Genomic DNA, 15,949 nt, shown 5'->3' with positions numbered 1-15,949 from the left:
CCTGCACACCCCCTATTGGGGATGTGCCCGCAACCAAGGTACATGCCCTTGACCAGAATCAAACCCGGGACCCTTTGGACCGCAGGCCGACGCTCTATCCACTGAGCCAAACCAGCTAGGGCGGAAACAAGTTTTTTGAGTCCTGGATGAATTTCACATTCTAATTTCTTTCTACATGAATAGCTTTTGAAATACAATGTTGTAGGTCAGTTCATCTGATTGCAGAACAAGAAGGGGTGGGGAAGCCAGGAAGAGAGAGATTTAGAAGAGGGCTTGTCCTTGGTAGTAAAAACAAAAAGAGGGGGTCAGAGAGTGAGCAGGCTGCAATTGCAGAGTTGTGAAACAGGTGGTGGTTTCGGTTCAAGAAAGGAGAGTTAACTTGCCAAAAAAGGTTATATATAAATAACTATAAAACAAGTAGATTAGTATACAAATATGCAAAGAATAAATACAAAAATAACAATTAACCATAAATATGAATATCTTATCATTGAGTCTCCTCCCATGAATAAACATTTCTATTTAGCTGTAAAGCCATGAGAAAATTGTGTGCACATATGTTATGAATTGTGCCAGGACCTTAGCAAAAACAGAGAGTCCATGAGTCAACCCTCAGAGATTGATTTAGTAGATATGAGATGTTTGTGGAGACTCAAATATGCAAGTATTACAGAACATTTTGAAGACCATCTTTCACATACATTGTCTTATGGAAACAGAGCTAGAAGAGGCCAAGGAGGATTCTCACCCCGAGCCATCAGAGAATGTGTGGCTCTGCCAACACCTTGATTTTGAACTTTTAGCCTCCACAAGTATGAGGCAATGAAACTACTGTGGTTTTAAGGGGGGAAAAAAGGTTACAATGTTATGCTAGTTGAAGTCTGAAGAACGGATTAGGGAGGAACAAGAAAGGATGCAGGAAACTGTTGTAGGAAAGACAGCAGGTAAGAGATGATGGTGAACTTGACTAAAATGATGGCATCAGAATTAGTGGGAAATAGAGATTTATGAAAAGGGCTTTCTGATTGATTAAACATGGAAGGAGAAGCAGGAGTCAAGGATGAATTTAGAGACGGACTTGAATAAGTTGGGAAGTGATAATGGTGATTATTCATATAGGAAATTCTGAAGGAACAATGGCTTTAGGGGGAAAAGGAAATAAATTCCATTTTGGACATGTTAATCAGAGGCTGCTTGTGTTGAGTAGGCATTGGCTATATGGGTCTCCTAGAGCTAACAGGAGAAGCTAGAACTGCAGCTAATAAGAGGCTCATGGCAAGTGTAAGATGAGAGTCTATAGGACTGTCTAATATCTGTCTTGTGGGAGAACAGGAGGCCTGCACAGAACCTTGAGGATTACTACATATAATGATATGGAAACAGATGAAGACAGTGAAAAACATTGAGTGAAGGTAACAGAGAAGAAAGAGGAAAACAAGATCAGGAAAAGTCATGTTTGTAAAAGAGAGAACAGTTAACTGTTCTGAAGGTTCCTAAGAGACCAAATGGGAGCACACAGTTGAAAAGAATAATTTGTGACTTTCGTCAGGGGAATGGAAAAGGTCGAATAAAAAGTGAAGTGAGCATAAGAAGAAGGTATTTTTGCCCTGGTCAGTGTGGCTCGGGCACACTGATTAGAGTGTCAGTCCATGCACAGAAAGGTCGCGGGTTCAATCCCTGGTCAAGGCACATACCTGGGTTGCAGGTTTGGTTCTGGTCCCAGTCAGGATGTGTGCAGGAGACAACCAATCTCTCTCTCTCTCTCTCTCTCTCTCTCTCTCTCTCTCTCTCTGTCCCTCCCTCCCTTTTGCTCTTTCACTCTCTCCCAAAAAGACAAAAATCAATGGAAAAATCCTCTGGTGAGGATTAACAACAACAACAAAATAAGGCATTGTTGTTTGTTTTTCTTGCTTGTTCATTTGTTGATTTCAGTTTTATATGTTTCTTAGCTTTTTTTGACTTTTCACTTGGTATATAATCTTATTAACAAAAGTCACCCCAATAAATGAATAAAAAGAAAAAGCCAAAGCTGCAACCATGTTAATGGATAATGTTGAAGAAAAAATACTTTTTCAATAAAGTTTTTCCTAAGATAAAAAAAATAAGTTATGCTAGAGGGTAAGATAAATACATTCTGTATGTGTGTATGTGTACACATAATAGAATAATTTAGCCATGCAAATATAAACCTATTGTAGAATGGTGATATTCTCTATCTTTAGATTTACATGTAATTGAGACAATAATGTGATATTCTTGCAATCACTTACTCCTTCTTTAAGGATGTGAGGATATTTAGCACCAACAATTTGTCTGGAAATTTTAATGCTGCTCTCAGGATGAATAGCTAACAATAATAATTGGATAGTTTTGTAATCTCATTAGCATGAAAAATGGATGAAAATATGACAGGCTATTATAAGTAATACACAAAATGTAAATTATATGTAAATAAAACAATTGGCTAAATTATTAAACACTAAAAAATAACAAGTAGCACAAATTCTAAAAATAATAAGCCTATTTCTATTAAATTTCATTTTCCTCAATATGATGTTAATAGATATAGTTTTTCCACATAATTTTAAGCCAGCCAGTCCTTGATTCTGACAGACTACTCAACATCAGCTATTTGCTTCCTTAACTTGAGAAACAAGTTATCACTAGCTCTATCCAAGTTGGAGGAGTTCTCTTACTGACTAACAGAAATAAAACCCTGACTTAGCTTAGAGACAGGTCAAAGATACTCTCCTCCTGCTTAGAAATTATTGTTCATAGCAATATTCCCTTTTTAACATTAGATGGACTTCAGAAATCTTGATGGTGCGTTGTCCTCTCAACTAGCCAAGTCATTTCTTGCTAAAGACTCAGCTTCCACTAACACCATTCTTCTCAGTATATGGGCTCATAATTAATTAAAATACAGAACAATAAAATCAAATTAAATTCACAGAGTTTAAGAATATGCCATTTCTCTCAGTGGATAGAGCGTCGGCCTGCGGACTGAAGGGTCCCAGGTTCGATTCCAGTCAAGGGCATGTACCTTGGTTGCGGACACATCCCCAGTAGGGAGTGTGCAGGAGGCAGCTGAATTGATGTTTCTCTCTCATCAATGTTTCTAACTCTCTATCCCTCTCCCTTTCTCTCTGTAAAAAATCAATAAAATATGTATTTAAAAAAAAAAGAATATGCCATTTCTTTTGCTCATCTTTTCCCCTTTCAGCTATTTACATAGCCTCATTTTATATATGGAGTCATATATTTTTCCCCATGATATTTACAATAGAGCGGAATATATTGATGAAAGCACTAAACTCAAATAAAATGTAATAAAATTAAATACAACTTGTATATACAATATGGTGATATCAATAATAAGAAGAAAGGATCTCTGGTAGGCTTAGACTATAAAACTCAAGAAAGGTATATTCAAAGTAAAAGATGATTACATGCATGATTAGAGTAACTACATTAAGTTATTTAAAATATAACTTCAGGCCTGTATATTTAAGAACTTTATTTTACGGTGAATAATTACAACTGCCCAGCTTCTTTCAGCTCTTTAAGTACTTAATATTCAAAGTCACAAGCTGAGTGTTATCATAAAATCTTGGCCCCTGAATACTTAAAACACCAGAACATTAACAGTAGAGCTCCATAGTTTTGTAAGTTCCCTCATTAGCAGAGGAAATGTGAACGATTCCAGTGAATGGGTTCTTTACCAAAGCACAGTATACACAGGAAAGAGCAAGTAAAACAAAATTAGATAAATATGCATTATTATTTTTATTTTCTATGAATCTTTTATTAGGGTGGTGTTAAGATTGCTCATGGTGATTAAAAACAAATTATTTTCTCTACATCCTCATCAGCACTAGTACACTGCTGGTCGAAATGCAGACTGTGTAGGCACTATGGAAAACAGTATGGAGTTTCCTCAAAAAATCTATACTAATAAAAGGGTAATATGCTAATTAGACCAGGAGACCTTCCGGACGTCCTTTCAGACAAAGCCATGGTGGTGGGGCCGAGGCAGAGGTGGTTAGGGGCGATCAGGCCAGGAGGGGAGGGCAGTTGGGGGAGAGCAGGCCAGCTGGGGAGGGCAGTTGGGGGCCATGAGGCCGGCAAGGGAGGGCAGTTGGGGGCAAGAAGGCTGGTGAGGGGGGGCAGTTAGGAGTGAGCAGGCCAGCAGGAAGAGTGGTTAGGAGTGGTTAGGGGTGATCAAGCAGGCAGGCAGAGTGGTTAGGGGTGATCGAGCAGGCAGGCAGAGTGGTTAGGGGTGATCGGGCAGGCAGGCAGGTGAGCGGTTAGGAGCCAGCAGTCCTGGATTGTGAGAGGGATGTCCAACTGCTGGTTTAGGCCTGATCCTTGTGGATCCTGTGGGATTGGGCCTAAACCGGCAGTAGGACATCCCCTGAGAGGTCCCAGATTGGAGAGTGTGCAGCCCGGGCTGAGGGACACCCCCCTTGTACGAATTTTGTGCACTGGGCCACTAGTTATATATGAAACGGCCATTTGACCCAGTGATCCCACTTCTAGAAATGTATCCTAAGAAACCCAAAACACCAATCAGAAAGAATGTATGCACCCCAATGTTCATAGCAGCACAATTTACAATAGCTAAGATCTGGAAAAAGCCCGAGTGCCCATCAGTAGATGAGTGGATAAAAAAAACTATGGTACATTTACACCATGGAATACTATGCAGCAGTAAAAAAAGAAGGATCTCTTACCCTTTGAGACAGCATAGAGGGACCTGGAGGATATTATGCTAAGTGAAATAAGCCAGTCAGAGAAAGATAAGTATCACATGATCTCACTCATATGTGGGATCTAATGAACAAAATAAAATGATGAACAAAATAGATGCAAAAAACATAAAAGCATGGACTGAGGAATCTCAGAGGGAAGGCGGGGTTGGGGTTGGGGGGAAGAAATTAACAGGGGAACTTACATGCATATATGGATAGCCCATGGACACAGACAATAGTGTGGTGAAGGCTTGGGGGTGGGGTGCAGGGTGAAGGGGGTCAATGGGAAAAAAAGGGAGACATCTGTAATACTTTCACAACAATAAAGATAAATTAAAAATTACTGACCTCCTATCTATCGTTCAAAAGCTAGTTGAAATAACATAACTTGATAAAGACAATAAATATCTAGTATGGGTAAGGCATTATAAAAGTGACGAGAAATACCTATATTGCTGTATCCCATAGATTCTGATGTATAGGATTCTCATATTATTTTCTAGATATTATAGAAATTTCATTTGGAATTTTCAAATGAGAATATCTTCCTTTTCTGAAGAGTTAAAAAAGAGGGTATGGTGTATATTTTACTTTATTTTATTTGGGGGTTTGTTTATTTTTAATTTCCAGGTGATACAAAATATTTTTATTTTGACTATTTCCAATTTGACTAAATAATGATCTGAAAAATATTGTCTGTTTATTTCCACTTCTTATTTTCTGTGAAGCTCCATGATCACTTGAAAATTACTTCTGAATACAAATGATAACAATATCTTAAACATAACCTCTGCCCAATAATTATTATACAAATAGAACAACATTAATATCTTTTCAGCACATGTAAGTGGTAGTATTATGAGGACTTAAGAACTGAAGGATGGCATTGATTCTGTAATAACTGCTAAATGATTCTAAGATGTTTTGAATCTCAAAATAAAAATGAAGACTATAGCAAAAGTACAATGCAGTAGCTTTCACTGTTATAATATTATGTACTCTCAAAAATAATCGAAATCTGACAAGTCTATGTAACCAAACAGAAAATAGCAAATTTAATAACACAAACAACCTCTGAAAAACACACAGCTACCCACATTCACAATTCCATTGGGTTTAAAGACCTAATGTCTCTGACATGCTTTTTCTTTAGTATGTCTATAAACTTGAAACTGAAAATTACACATGTAATTCTATTGCTAATAAAGCCAGTGTTGAGATGGAACCAGAAGCAGTTAATTCATCAACAATTCAGTGGTGTTGATAAGGCACTGCCAGGCATCTCACTTTAGGAATTCTAAAAATTTCTCTCCTTTCCCCAAATCTAATAGTCACAGAATTAAGTTATAATGTACACTCCCCTTCCAATAATTCCACTTAATGTTTAAAGATGTATCTGAATAGACAGGTATATTTATGTTTAAAAGAACCAGCATAGCTTTGGTAAATCTCAGAATTAGAAAAAGAAAAAAACCACTCAGCTTGGCTCAACCATACTTCATTCTCACTTTGGTGCACATCTTCATGTATGGACATACGGAAAATAAAGGCCAAAGAACAACTAAAGGATGAAGTTTGCTCTTTTAAAATGTAGATCGGTAAAAGGACAGGAAGGAGATGCTGGTCAAAGATTTTAACAATTACACAGATTATCCATATACCCTAGGGAGACTTCGGTGGTGAGAGACAGAGGTTCTGTTACAAATTGACAATCACTATACATCCTTTGTACCTCTATCAGCAGATAATATAATTGAAATTAACTTTTATAGCTTGTATCACAAAATTTTCCTCCAGGTTAGAAAATTATTAATCTAATGCTGAGTATGCACCTCCCCTACATTAAATGTTCCCTTGAGTGAGAATTTTCCATTCCTCTTGCCATCCCAATTCCCTTATAGTCTAAGCTAATTTTCAACATAACAAATGTCACTGACCCATCTAATTCTCAACCTAGTGTTTTATTTACTTAACTAGAAATTCTTTGCCCCATTTAACCAGCAACAGTTCATTAGTGAAGATGGTTGCCACCTGTACAGAGAACAAAACAAAAAGTGAAGTACCAGAGTCAACCTAAGTTATTGGTTAACTAATTTATTGATTGCCAGTTTATCTTGCAATCAACTATTATGTTTAAGACTATAGAAACCTCTCCTTATTGCTGGCAATTTTTTCCCACTACAATTTTACGAGGTGATACTGTTAGACCCCAGAGCAAGGATGATGGGAGAGGTATAGAAACTCACCAGGGTAGAAAGCTCTGGATGCCTAGCAAGGGGCAAAAGTGGGAAAACAAGAACCTCACCCGCAGGGTAACCTATCCTCCCCCAGCATATCACTGGTTATGCAGTTTGGACCCCAGATCTTTCGTATCACTGGTCAGACGGTTTAGACCCCTGACCTTTTCCTCCCTAACAATAACATTTAGGCCTCAGTTATATTTCATCTCCAGGCCCAGAAAAGCAGCAAAACCAGACAAGTGGCGCCATGGCTGCCTCAGGACCAGATGCAGTGACTAATGACCTCCTGCCCTGGTGCCAACCAATCAGTGGAGACCAGGACCCTGAAAGAGCACAACTGGAAAGCTGATGAATATTCTATTAAGACACTCCCCTAAGACCTCCCCTAAGATTTCCAGGACAAAGGACCCAGTGCTCGCTCTCCCTCCAAGGAGCATGCCCGTGCCATTCCCCCACGAGCACGTATCCCCTAACCCTCTAAGAGACCCCACACGATTTGCAACCAGGGGAGCAATGGGCAGCGGCAGCTCATCCCTGGCTAAATCCTGAACCTGTCTCCAAGACCCCTTTTTTCTGTGTAGACCTTCCCTTTGGGTATCCTCATCTCCCATACTCTTTTTCTTAATAAATTTAATTTTCTTTAATCACCATCTAAGATGGCTATTTAGCCTTCGCATACACCAGCAACTTTAACCTTTCCCCATTAAAAATTTGATTGCTTTTTTGTGACAAAAAAAGCAACTGCCTTCTATTGCTGTCCATGAAGAAAATCTTCTGCTTCCACTGAAGATTTGAGAGAAGGCAGACATTCTATGTCAAAGATGTTCAAGATCATAAATTTCCAAATTATTTCCTGAATTCTCTTTCATATGTTATAAATTCAGCAGTACTTTGAATATGTAGTAAAGTGAAATAAATAAAAAATGCCCTTGAGAAATGAAATCAGCTGCTGTTTGTTTCTTCTTCAATCAAGTATTCAACAATGCTTTCTTTTCTTCTACTATTAAAAAAGTAAATTCTGTAAAGACTATCTGTATGTTATTAGTAGACCTGTACAGAGTATATAAAATATATTCTAAAGTCAAATAGAAATTATTTTTAGATTATATTTCAGATGGTTTATTTACCTAATTAGTATTCATATAATACCCATTATTCATATAACTAAATGTTGAAATTATATATGCATAATCTTTTATATGTTTATGTCGTCATTTAAAATGTAAAAAATACATCACGCAAAAAAATTTTTTTGCTATTTGGTATTAATTTTATAGTTTAAAAATATTTTAAATACAAAATTATATAACAGTTGCCATGTAGCTCACTCAGCTGATTGTTATAGTAGTCTAAATTATAAAGATAACTTTTGATAGGGTGCTTAGAATTCTTAATAAATTCCTTAAGATGTCAGTCTAGAAATTTTTTTGCCTTTCTTGTCTAAAGTTGGACTACAAGAGAAAAATTCATATTTTAATCAAGTAAATCAAGTTCTTTTTATATCTTACCACTGAATTCCACTACCCCTTATTTTCTTATGCTGGCTTTTTTTTGGCTTACTTTTGGTCTGAGTGTGGGTGCTAAGAATACATTATACACATTATGGCATAAACAAATTTTAAGAGATACTGCTTTCTATCAAACTTCTTCATTTTACTTACCTTGTATATGTCTGACCAATTCTCTATTTTAGCTACAAGGATTTCTAGTCTTCATCTTTTACTAAAACTGTATTAACTCTTGCTCTAAAGTTTCAGATTGCTTATGGAGAGATCATTAGATACTGATATTACAATATAAACAATAAAGAAAACAGATGCAAGGCTAAACTTTTTGTTCCTGAATCATCTACTGCTCTGAATAACTTCGGGAAATGGTGTTTAGCTCTCCTTCAGATTTGCATTCTAATCTCAACATAATCTATGAGTAAAACATAACTGTTTCCTCTTCTACCTTATTGTAAAAACATTTCAACTTATTTAATAGCAGGAATGTAGGTGACTGCATGAGTATAGCAAGCACATATGCATTAGGAAAATAGAAGAAAATCACAAAAAATTGCTTGAAAATCTATGACTACAGTATGTATATTAATGTATACATTTCAATAAATACATTATTTATTGAATAATTAAATAAATAAATTTATTTAATTTATTGTATTAAATAAAATCAATAGTGTAAAGGGAGTAACACAACATTTACACTACTGATAAAATGGCAACTTAAAATTTAACTTGCATTAAGTAGTCTTCTGAATTTCCTCAACTCTAAAATGGGGGCAAAAATACTTTCTTCAAAGATAAAATAATGTAACTGAGTACCTGAACACCATGATGCACTGTGGTGTTATTTTTAAACTATTCAAACTATAAAAGGCAGTGGTGTTACTATATATATATATAAAACTGTAGACTGGCATTTACATTAGACTTTTAGAAGCTATTCTAACCTAAAGTATACAAATGTATTTTAAAGTTTTTATCTATAGTAAATTCATAGTTAATCCACATTTAAAGTACAGCTGTAAACTGAGGATAATTCAATGACCGTTTTGCTTACTTTATGACAGTATCTGCAAGCAGTTAGCATTATATAAATAAAATAAAATTTACTTTATTTAATAACATTCCAGGCTAATGTTCATAATCAAGAACTAAATAATTCTTGTTTATCTATAGTGTACATATAACTTATACCAGTCCTCAATAAATTAATAGGGTGATTATAATTTAACAAAGAAACATATGAAATAGTTCCAGTGTTGACCACAATCTTTTTCCAAAATATATTCAGTTTAATAAATCCATTTCATTCTATTTATATACTAGAGGCCTGTTGCACGAAAAGATTCGTGCAATAGGCCTTCCCTTCCCCTGGCTGCCGGCACCGGTTTTCCTCCGGAACCCGGGACCCAGGCCTTCGCTCTGGCCGGAGCCGCATTTCAGCCTTCGCTGCCCCGGCCGGAGCCGCCTTCAGTCTTCGCTTCGCGCCTACGTATGCAAATTAACCACCATCTTTGTTGGCGGTTAATTTGCATATCTCACTGATTAGCCAATGGGACGCGTAGTGAAGGTACGGTCAATTACATGTTTGTCTATTATTAGATAGGATATTTCAATTAATAAGCAGTGGTAGGATTGTTAAGCAGAGTCTTAGCTACTTAAGGAAAAGTCAATTGGATAGATATTGGCACTAGATAAAATAATTCTTTTGGCAATTCTATAGTTGCTTCAAGATCAAAATAGTGTTAAAACTAAGACACAAAGGTCACAGTGAAATCTTACACTAAAATTACTGAGGCAAAACTGCCAGAAAGATTCCCTGTTGGAGAGCCAGCCTCTCTCCCTTGCTCCCCTTACTGTTTATGGTGACTTCTAAATGTGCAGTGATAGTAATAAAGCTAGCATAGCTGCGGGGAAATAGGAGAATACCAGAAAATATCTTCTTTTGTACAAATACTTTAGATACAAAAGATTGTCATAAAATTCTTGGGTAGTTTTCAAAGTTGAAATACTTAATCTTCAGTTACTAAAAAAGGAATGATGATTATTACCAGTGCTTTACATATATCATTCTTAAAACAACACTGCAAGGTAGGAATTATAATAATTATGCTCACTTTTATAAAAAGGGAAATAGAGAGGTCATATAAATGATTCAAGAGTATAAAACCAAAATGGAGTAGGGCTGAAATTGGACACCAAGTCCATCTAGTTCAAAGTTCATACTTTTTCTACTACCATGGTCTGCTTCAGGGAATAAATATGATAGATGCATGTATAAATTAAAGTTAACTGAAGTTTTCTCCTCATAGAAGTTTTCAAACTTCCATTATACTAGCTACAGAATGCAGTTTATGTTTCAATTTACAAAAGCTATTTTTTTAAGCTGGTATAGAACCCAACATAGACTACATAATATATAAATCTAAATTCTGATTAACCTAAATTTAATGAAAATGCTTTCATAGGGCATGCATGAAATAATCTTTTTGTATCTACTTTCTATCATACCAAGAAGACGTCAAATAAACAAAATTAGGAGGAAAAAGGGGGACAAAATTTCAGATAAAATGTAAAAAAATAAAAAAATATTTTGTATAAAAAATTATAAGAATATAAGAATTAGAAAAATAAATACTTTAAAATAGGATTTTGATAAAGTAAGCATGGTAGTTAAATGGATATTAAAAAACCTCATAAACATAAAAATTGACTCAGGAGAATAATCAAATATCTCTCTGATTAAAAGATAGTTTTAAAGATAAGTTTTACTCTACAAGAAACAGATAATTCCTTTTATACAAATTGATTACACAGCAGAAAAAAGAAGAAAGAAATATAATTTATGATCAAAGACTGACAAAGAAAGATGAAAATTATAGGTTTATCTCATCTATCAACATAGATGAAAAAATTCAATACCAGAAATACTAGCAAATCAAATTCAGTCAGTTGTTTCTTTCTCTGTTTCTCCCCATCCCTTCCACTCTCTCTAAAAATCAATGGAAAATATCCTCAGGTGAGAATTCATAAATACAGTAAGTAATTTTTTTTAGTAAGTTTCTATTTCTTTTGTCAATCAACAATCAGTACGTGTACATTCTTATTTTATTAACTCTCAGTCTTCCTCTATTTTTATATTCTTTCTTTGTTTTCTGTAATTCTCTCAGTATAAAACAAACTGATATATACACAGATATGATTGCATAGAAAAAAAGTGAAACTTGTTACTTGAAGGAATATGTTAAACCAATCTTCCTAACCATATAACCAAATAGACACAAAAATTTTCTGAAATAGTTGCAAGAATAAAATCAAATATTAGAAAATAGCTATGTTAAAAGGACCTAAGTGATATTATTAGGAGCAATAATGATACTACAGTATATTAACTTTAACATACATCTTTTAGAGTTCATAAATCTTCAAATACATACCAGATCTGTTTTTGGAGTATCTGGACACTCCGAGAAATAAGGTGTTGAACTTCTGACTCCACTGTTATCTGAAGTTGGCTTTGGAAGTTGAGCATGCTGTCTGTAAGTAGCACTTTTAGGAGTCCAACAAAACAGGTTGATTGATTCTCGTACACAACGTTCAATGTCAATTTCTAGGTGGAAAATTGAAAAAAAAATTTGGATTGCTATGTTTATTAAAAAACACACACACAACCTTTCCTAACTGCATATATTGACACATGGCTAGGATCATAATTAATCAGAAAAGATTTCAACAAAAAAATAATGTATGCATTAATTAGCATATTTTTGACTGAAATGTTAGGGGGCATTCTGTATTATAAATATACATATTCATATAAATTTACATACATCAATACATGCATATATATCTATGTGTGTTTTATTTGGTATTATCAACATATATACATACATTTACACATATATGTATATTTCAGTATATAATTAATTAAATTCAGTACATTACTAATTAAACATCATAGATATTACATAGTTCTTACTTAAGAATCTGCCTCATTTATTCTGATTATAGTTTTACTTTTCCAAAGTAAATTAGTGGTTGAGGAATTTGGGAGTGGGCAGGCAAAAGATTCAGAAGCTGATTCATTATGACTTCTAGTAAAATGTACTAAAAGTTACATTTCCAATTATTAAAGAAGATATAAAATAATCGGGGAAAAAATTATTATTTATTATTTATTAAAATCTCAATTCAGTACTTCTTTTAAAAATAATTTCTTGAGTTAAGTGCAGAAAGGTTTAAATAAAGATTAAATGAACTTGATTAAAAGAAAAATTTTCATAGATTTCCTTTTCTTTTTCAGATTTGAAATGTAAGCATATTTGAAAGAAGTAATATATATTTCAAACTTGTTACAATGTCAAATTTTGCTGGTATGTTATGATGGCACTGCAGCTCTTTGGGAGGTCACTATCTGATGAAGATTAAACCAGCCCTGTAGAGGGAAAGCGTAGAGATCACAGAGGGGCAGGAGAAATTCAGCAAGTTGACCAGGATGAAGTTTAGCATGGACGAGCTTTTCCCTTTCTGTATTCCTAACATCAGTAAATGGCAGATATTCTCAATTCCTCTGCGAAAGTCCAAATGTGTCAGTTCAGATAGGCAATGTAGAAAAATAGACTATGTGTTTTAAATTACAAAGAGATAAATTCCCAATTTCTCTTTTTGAAATGAGAAACTCATACATATATAAAGGGGAGAAGGAAACAGCCACTTAAGTAAATTCTGTTCATGGTACATGAGCCATGCATTTAGAGTTGTCTGCTGTTTGTAAGGTGGGAAATCCTTGGAGGAAAGGGGGGAATTGCACACTTACTGAGCATCTGTTATGTGCCAGGCATTGTATTCTTTCACTTAGCTCATTTAATTCTTACAATGATTCTAGTAGACAGGTATTGTAACCTTCCTAACTTCTGCTGAAGATGAAGAAACTAAGACATAAGCAAGCTAAGTGACTTACTATGTTAAGTGTGTTATTATAAGTAGAAAATGTCTGAAGCTGTTAAAGGATTATAGGACATATTTTATTTTCCAATTCATTTGGATTTTGAATTGGCCAGCAGGTCTGGGAAGACCAGTTACTCAATTAAGCGCATTCCTGCATCTGTGATTAGTGATGTTTACCAATTTCAGAGTTGGTTACTTCCATGGCTATGCAAAGAGGTCATATTTCATCACTCCATATGCTATTCCTAACATAATATTTTAAAAACCCCACAGTTAACATGTTTTTAGACATGGATCTATTTGAGCAATGGCTCATGCAGTTAAATTTTTTTCCCCCAAAAACCTCTATAACATTATCCTCTTGATATTCTAGAGAAAGAACAGACATCAACTAGATGAAAAATCAAAGTTTGAAATAAGTTTCACTATTCCATTTAAGCAGAGATATGTTCACTTCATTTTAGAAAATTTCCAGTAAATATGGATAAGATGAAAATTTGCAGCTAAAGAGAGAAAACTGTCATCTTAAAAAAGTTAAGCCATTTAACACTGTAATCTCTAAAGGGAAAGAATTTCAGATGACAATGACAGGTTTTACATCTGCACTGCTCAAATGAGTTGACACATTTGCCATTCAGTAAAAGCCCAAGTTAATGGTTCAGGTCAGAGGTTGTAGTTCAGTCCTTAAATCTCTGGCAAAGGAAAAGTCATTTGCACCTGCCTCCAAGACACCCTGTCAACACTGTAAAAAGTTTACAGTGAATCTTCAGTATTTACTGGTGCCCGCCCCCCCCCGCAATTTCACCCCGATTATTAGTACTGATAGATATCCCATTCTCCATTAACTTAACCAAAATATTATGCAATAGTACTTTGTAAACTGTACATTAAATATGCAATTATTCTTAAAAAGTAACCTCTCATTTTAGGACACTGCTGTTTTGCATCTTGCATAATAATTTTGATAGAATGCATTGTGAATAAAGCATGTACACTGGATTATGGTTTCCAGGTTTCATTCCAAGCTCCGTGAAGTACTTTGTGACTCGGACAGAAATAATGTCTCTAAATCTCAGTTTCTTTATCCTCATCCATTACTTCCCTATCTCTCAGAAATACTGAACTATTTTCAGAGTGATAAAACACATCATATTTCACTTGGGTGAGAATAGGTGAAAAAGACATCTCGCCTTGAAGCCGTTTCCTCTAGTTTTAATGGCTATGAACTGTTTCCTAGCACCAGTGAATAGCGTTGCTGCATCTGTTCACAATTATCCAATTCCCTTTGGCTTTCCCCTATATTTGAACCCTAATATTGTTAAGATATTATCTATTTCTTCTGAATTCACTCCATCATTTTGGTGAAACATATTTTCCAGCAGCATTTAAGAAAGGGTGCGTAATATAGTTATTCTGCCCTTGACTAATTATTGGACAAGGCATAGTCTTCTAGAGTTGAACGTGAGTTATAAAAGGCAATGCTCCATTTTCTTGTGAGAAGTCTGATACAATTATGAGTTGAGGTTACTTGTATGTGATTTTCCTCTTTTCTGTATACTTTTAAGATCCCTGGTGTTCTGAAGTGTCATGATATACGTTAAGTGCATACAACTTCATTGTGCTAGGCATTTGATGGTCCTTTTATAATTCTTCAGTTACAGAAAAAACTCTACTTTGATGTCTGTGATAATTCCTTTTTCACTGTTCTCTCTTCTTCTACTAGGAGAATCTTGAACATATTGCATTTCTAATAATTTTGCCTTTTACTTTTACTTTCAGTATGTATTTTTGTTCTACTTTTCTGATTAATTTCCTAAACTTTATCATCAGTCCTTTATTATAAAGGTCATTGAATTTCCAAATCATTATTAATTACCAATAAATATTTTATTTTCTTTGTTAGTTAAAAAAAATTCTGATTTTTCATGGTTATAATGTCTTCTTATAATTATGTTTCTGAGGATATGCCTTATTCAGTTTGTGCTGATTTGTGTCATTTAGTGGAAGGCTTTCCTTATAGTTTTGGTGATCTCTGACAATACATATTTAAAAGAAGAACACTAAAAATCATATTGGGAGTTTTGTGTATGTGGGCAGGGTTTGGTGACTGGTGAATTCACAATAGGGTAAATTGGGGAAATAGTTATTTGTTAGAGGACTTTTAAGTAAGGTATTTCTCCTTCTAGGGACATCTCTCCAGAGAACAATTCTGTGATCTGCCTAAATGAATCCTTGCCAGCATTCTGGGAATTGACCATGGATGGACCTGCAGGTTGAAACTATACATTCCTCATTCCTGCTCTATACTATGCTCTTGACTCCTTGGTCTCAAGACTCTCTGATTCTATTACCCCAAAGAATACCTCACCAAATTTACTGTTACCTTTGGTCATGTTTTTGCAAAAATAAAGATATCTAAACCATAATCAGTGAAGACTGCCATCTTTATTTATACCATTCCCCCTCCATTATGCTTCCTCTTATGTTGGGCAACATTACAGTGGCT

At 34.9% G+C, this 15,949-nt stretch overlaps 1 protein-coding gene across 1 annotated transcript in view; it reads right to left on the bottom strand.

Annotated features, from left to right (window-relative positions):
* The window catches only part of TBCK (TBC1 domain containing kinase), a 178,533-nt gene that overhangs the window by 41,503 nt on the left and 121,081 nt on the right, over nt 1-15,949 (bottom strand). The window contains exon 22 of the mRNA XM_005872443.2: nt 11,934-12,106. Coding sequence (XP_005872505.1) covers nt 11,934-12,106 — 173 coding nt within the window. The remainder of the gene's footprint in view (nt 1-11,933; nt 12,107-15,949) is intronic.

This window comes from Myotis brandtii, unplaced genomic scaffold, assembly GCF_000412655.1.
Source record: "Myotis brandtii unplaced genomic scaffold, ASM41265v1 scaffold38, whole genome shotgun sequence".
In the NCBI taxonomy this organism is placed as follows: Eukaryota; Metazoa; Chordata; class Mammalia; order Chiroptera; family Vespertilionidae; genus Myotis; species Myotis brandtii.
The sequence above is the reverse complement of the archived record's forward strand: the minus strand, read 5'-3'. Positions and strand labels throughout refer to the sequence as shown.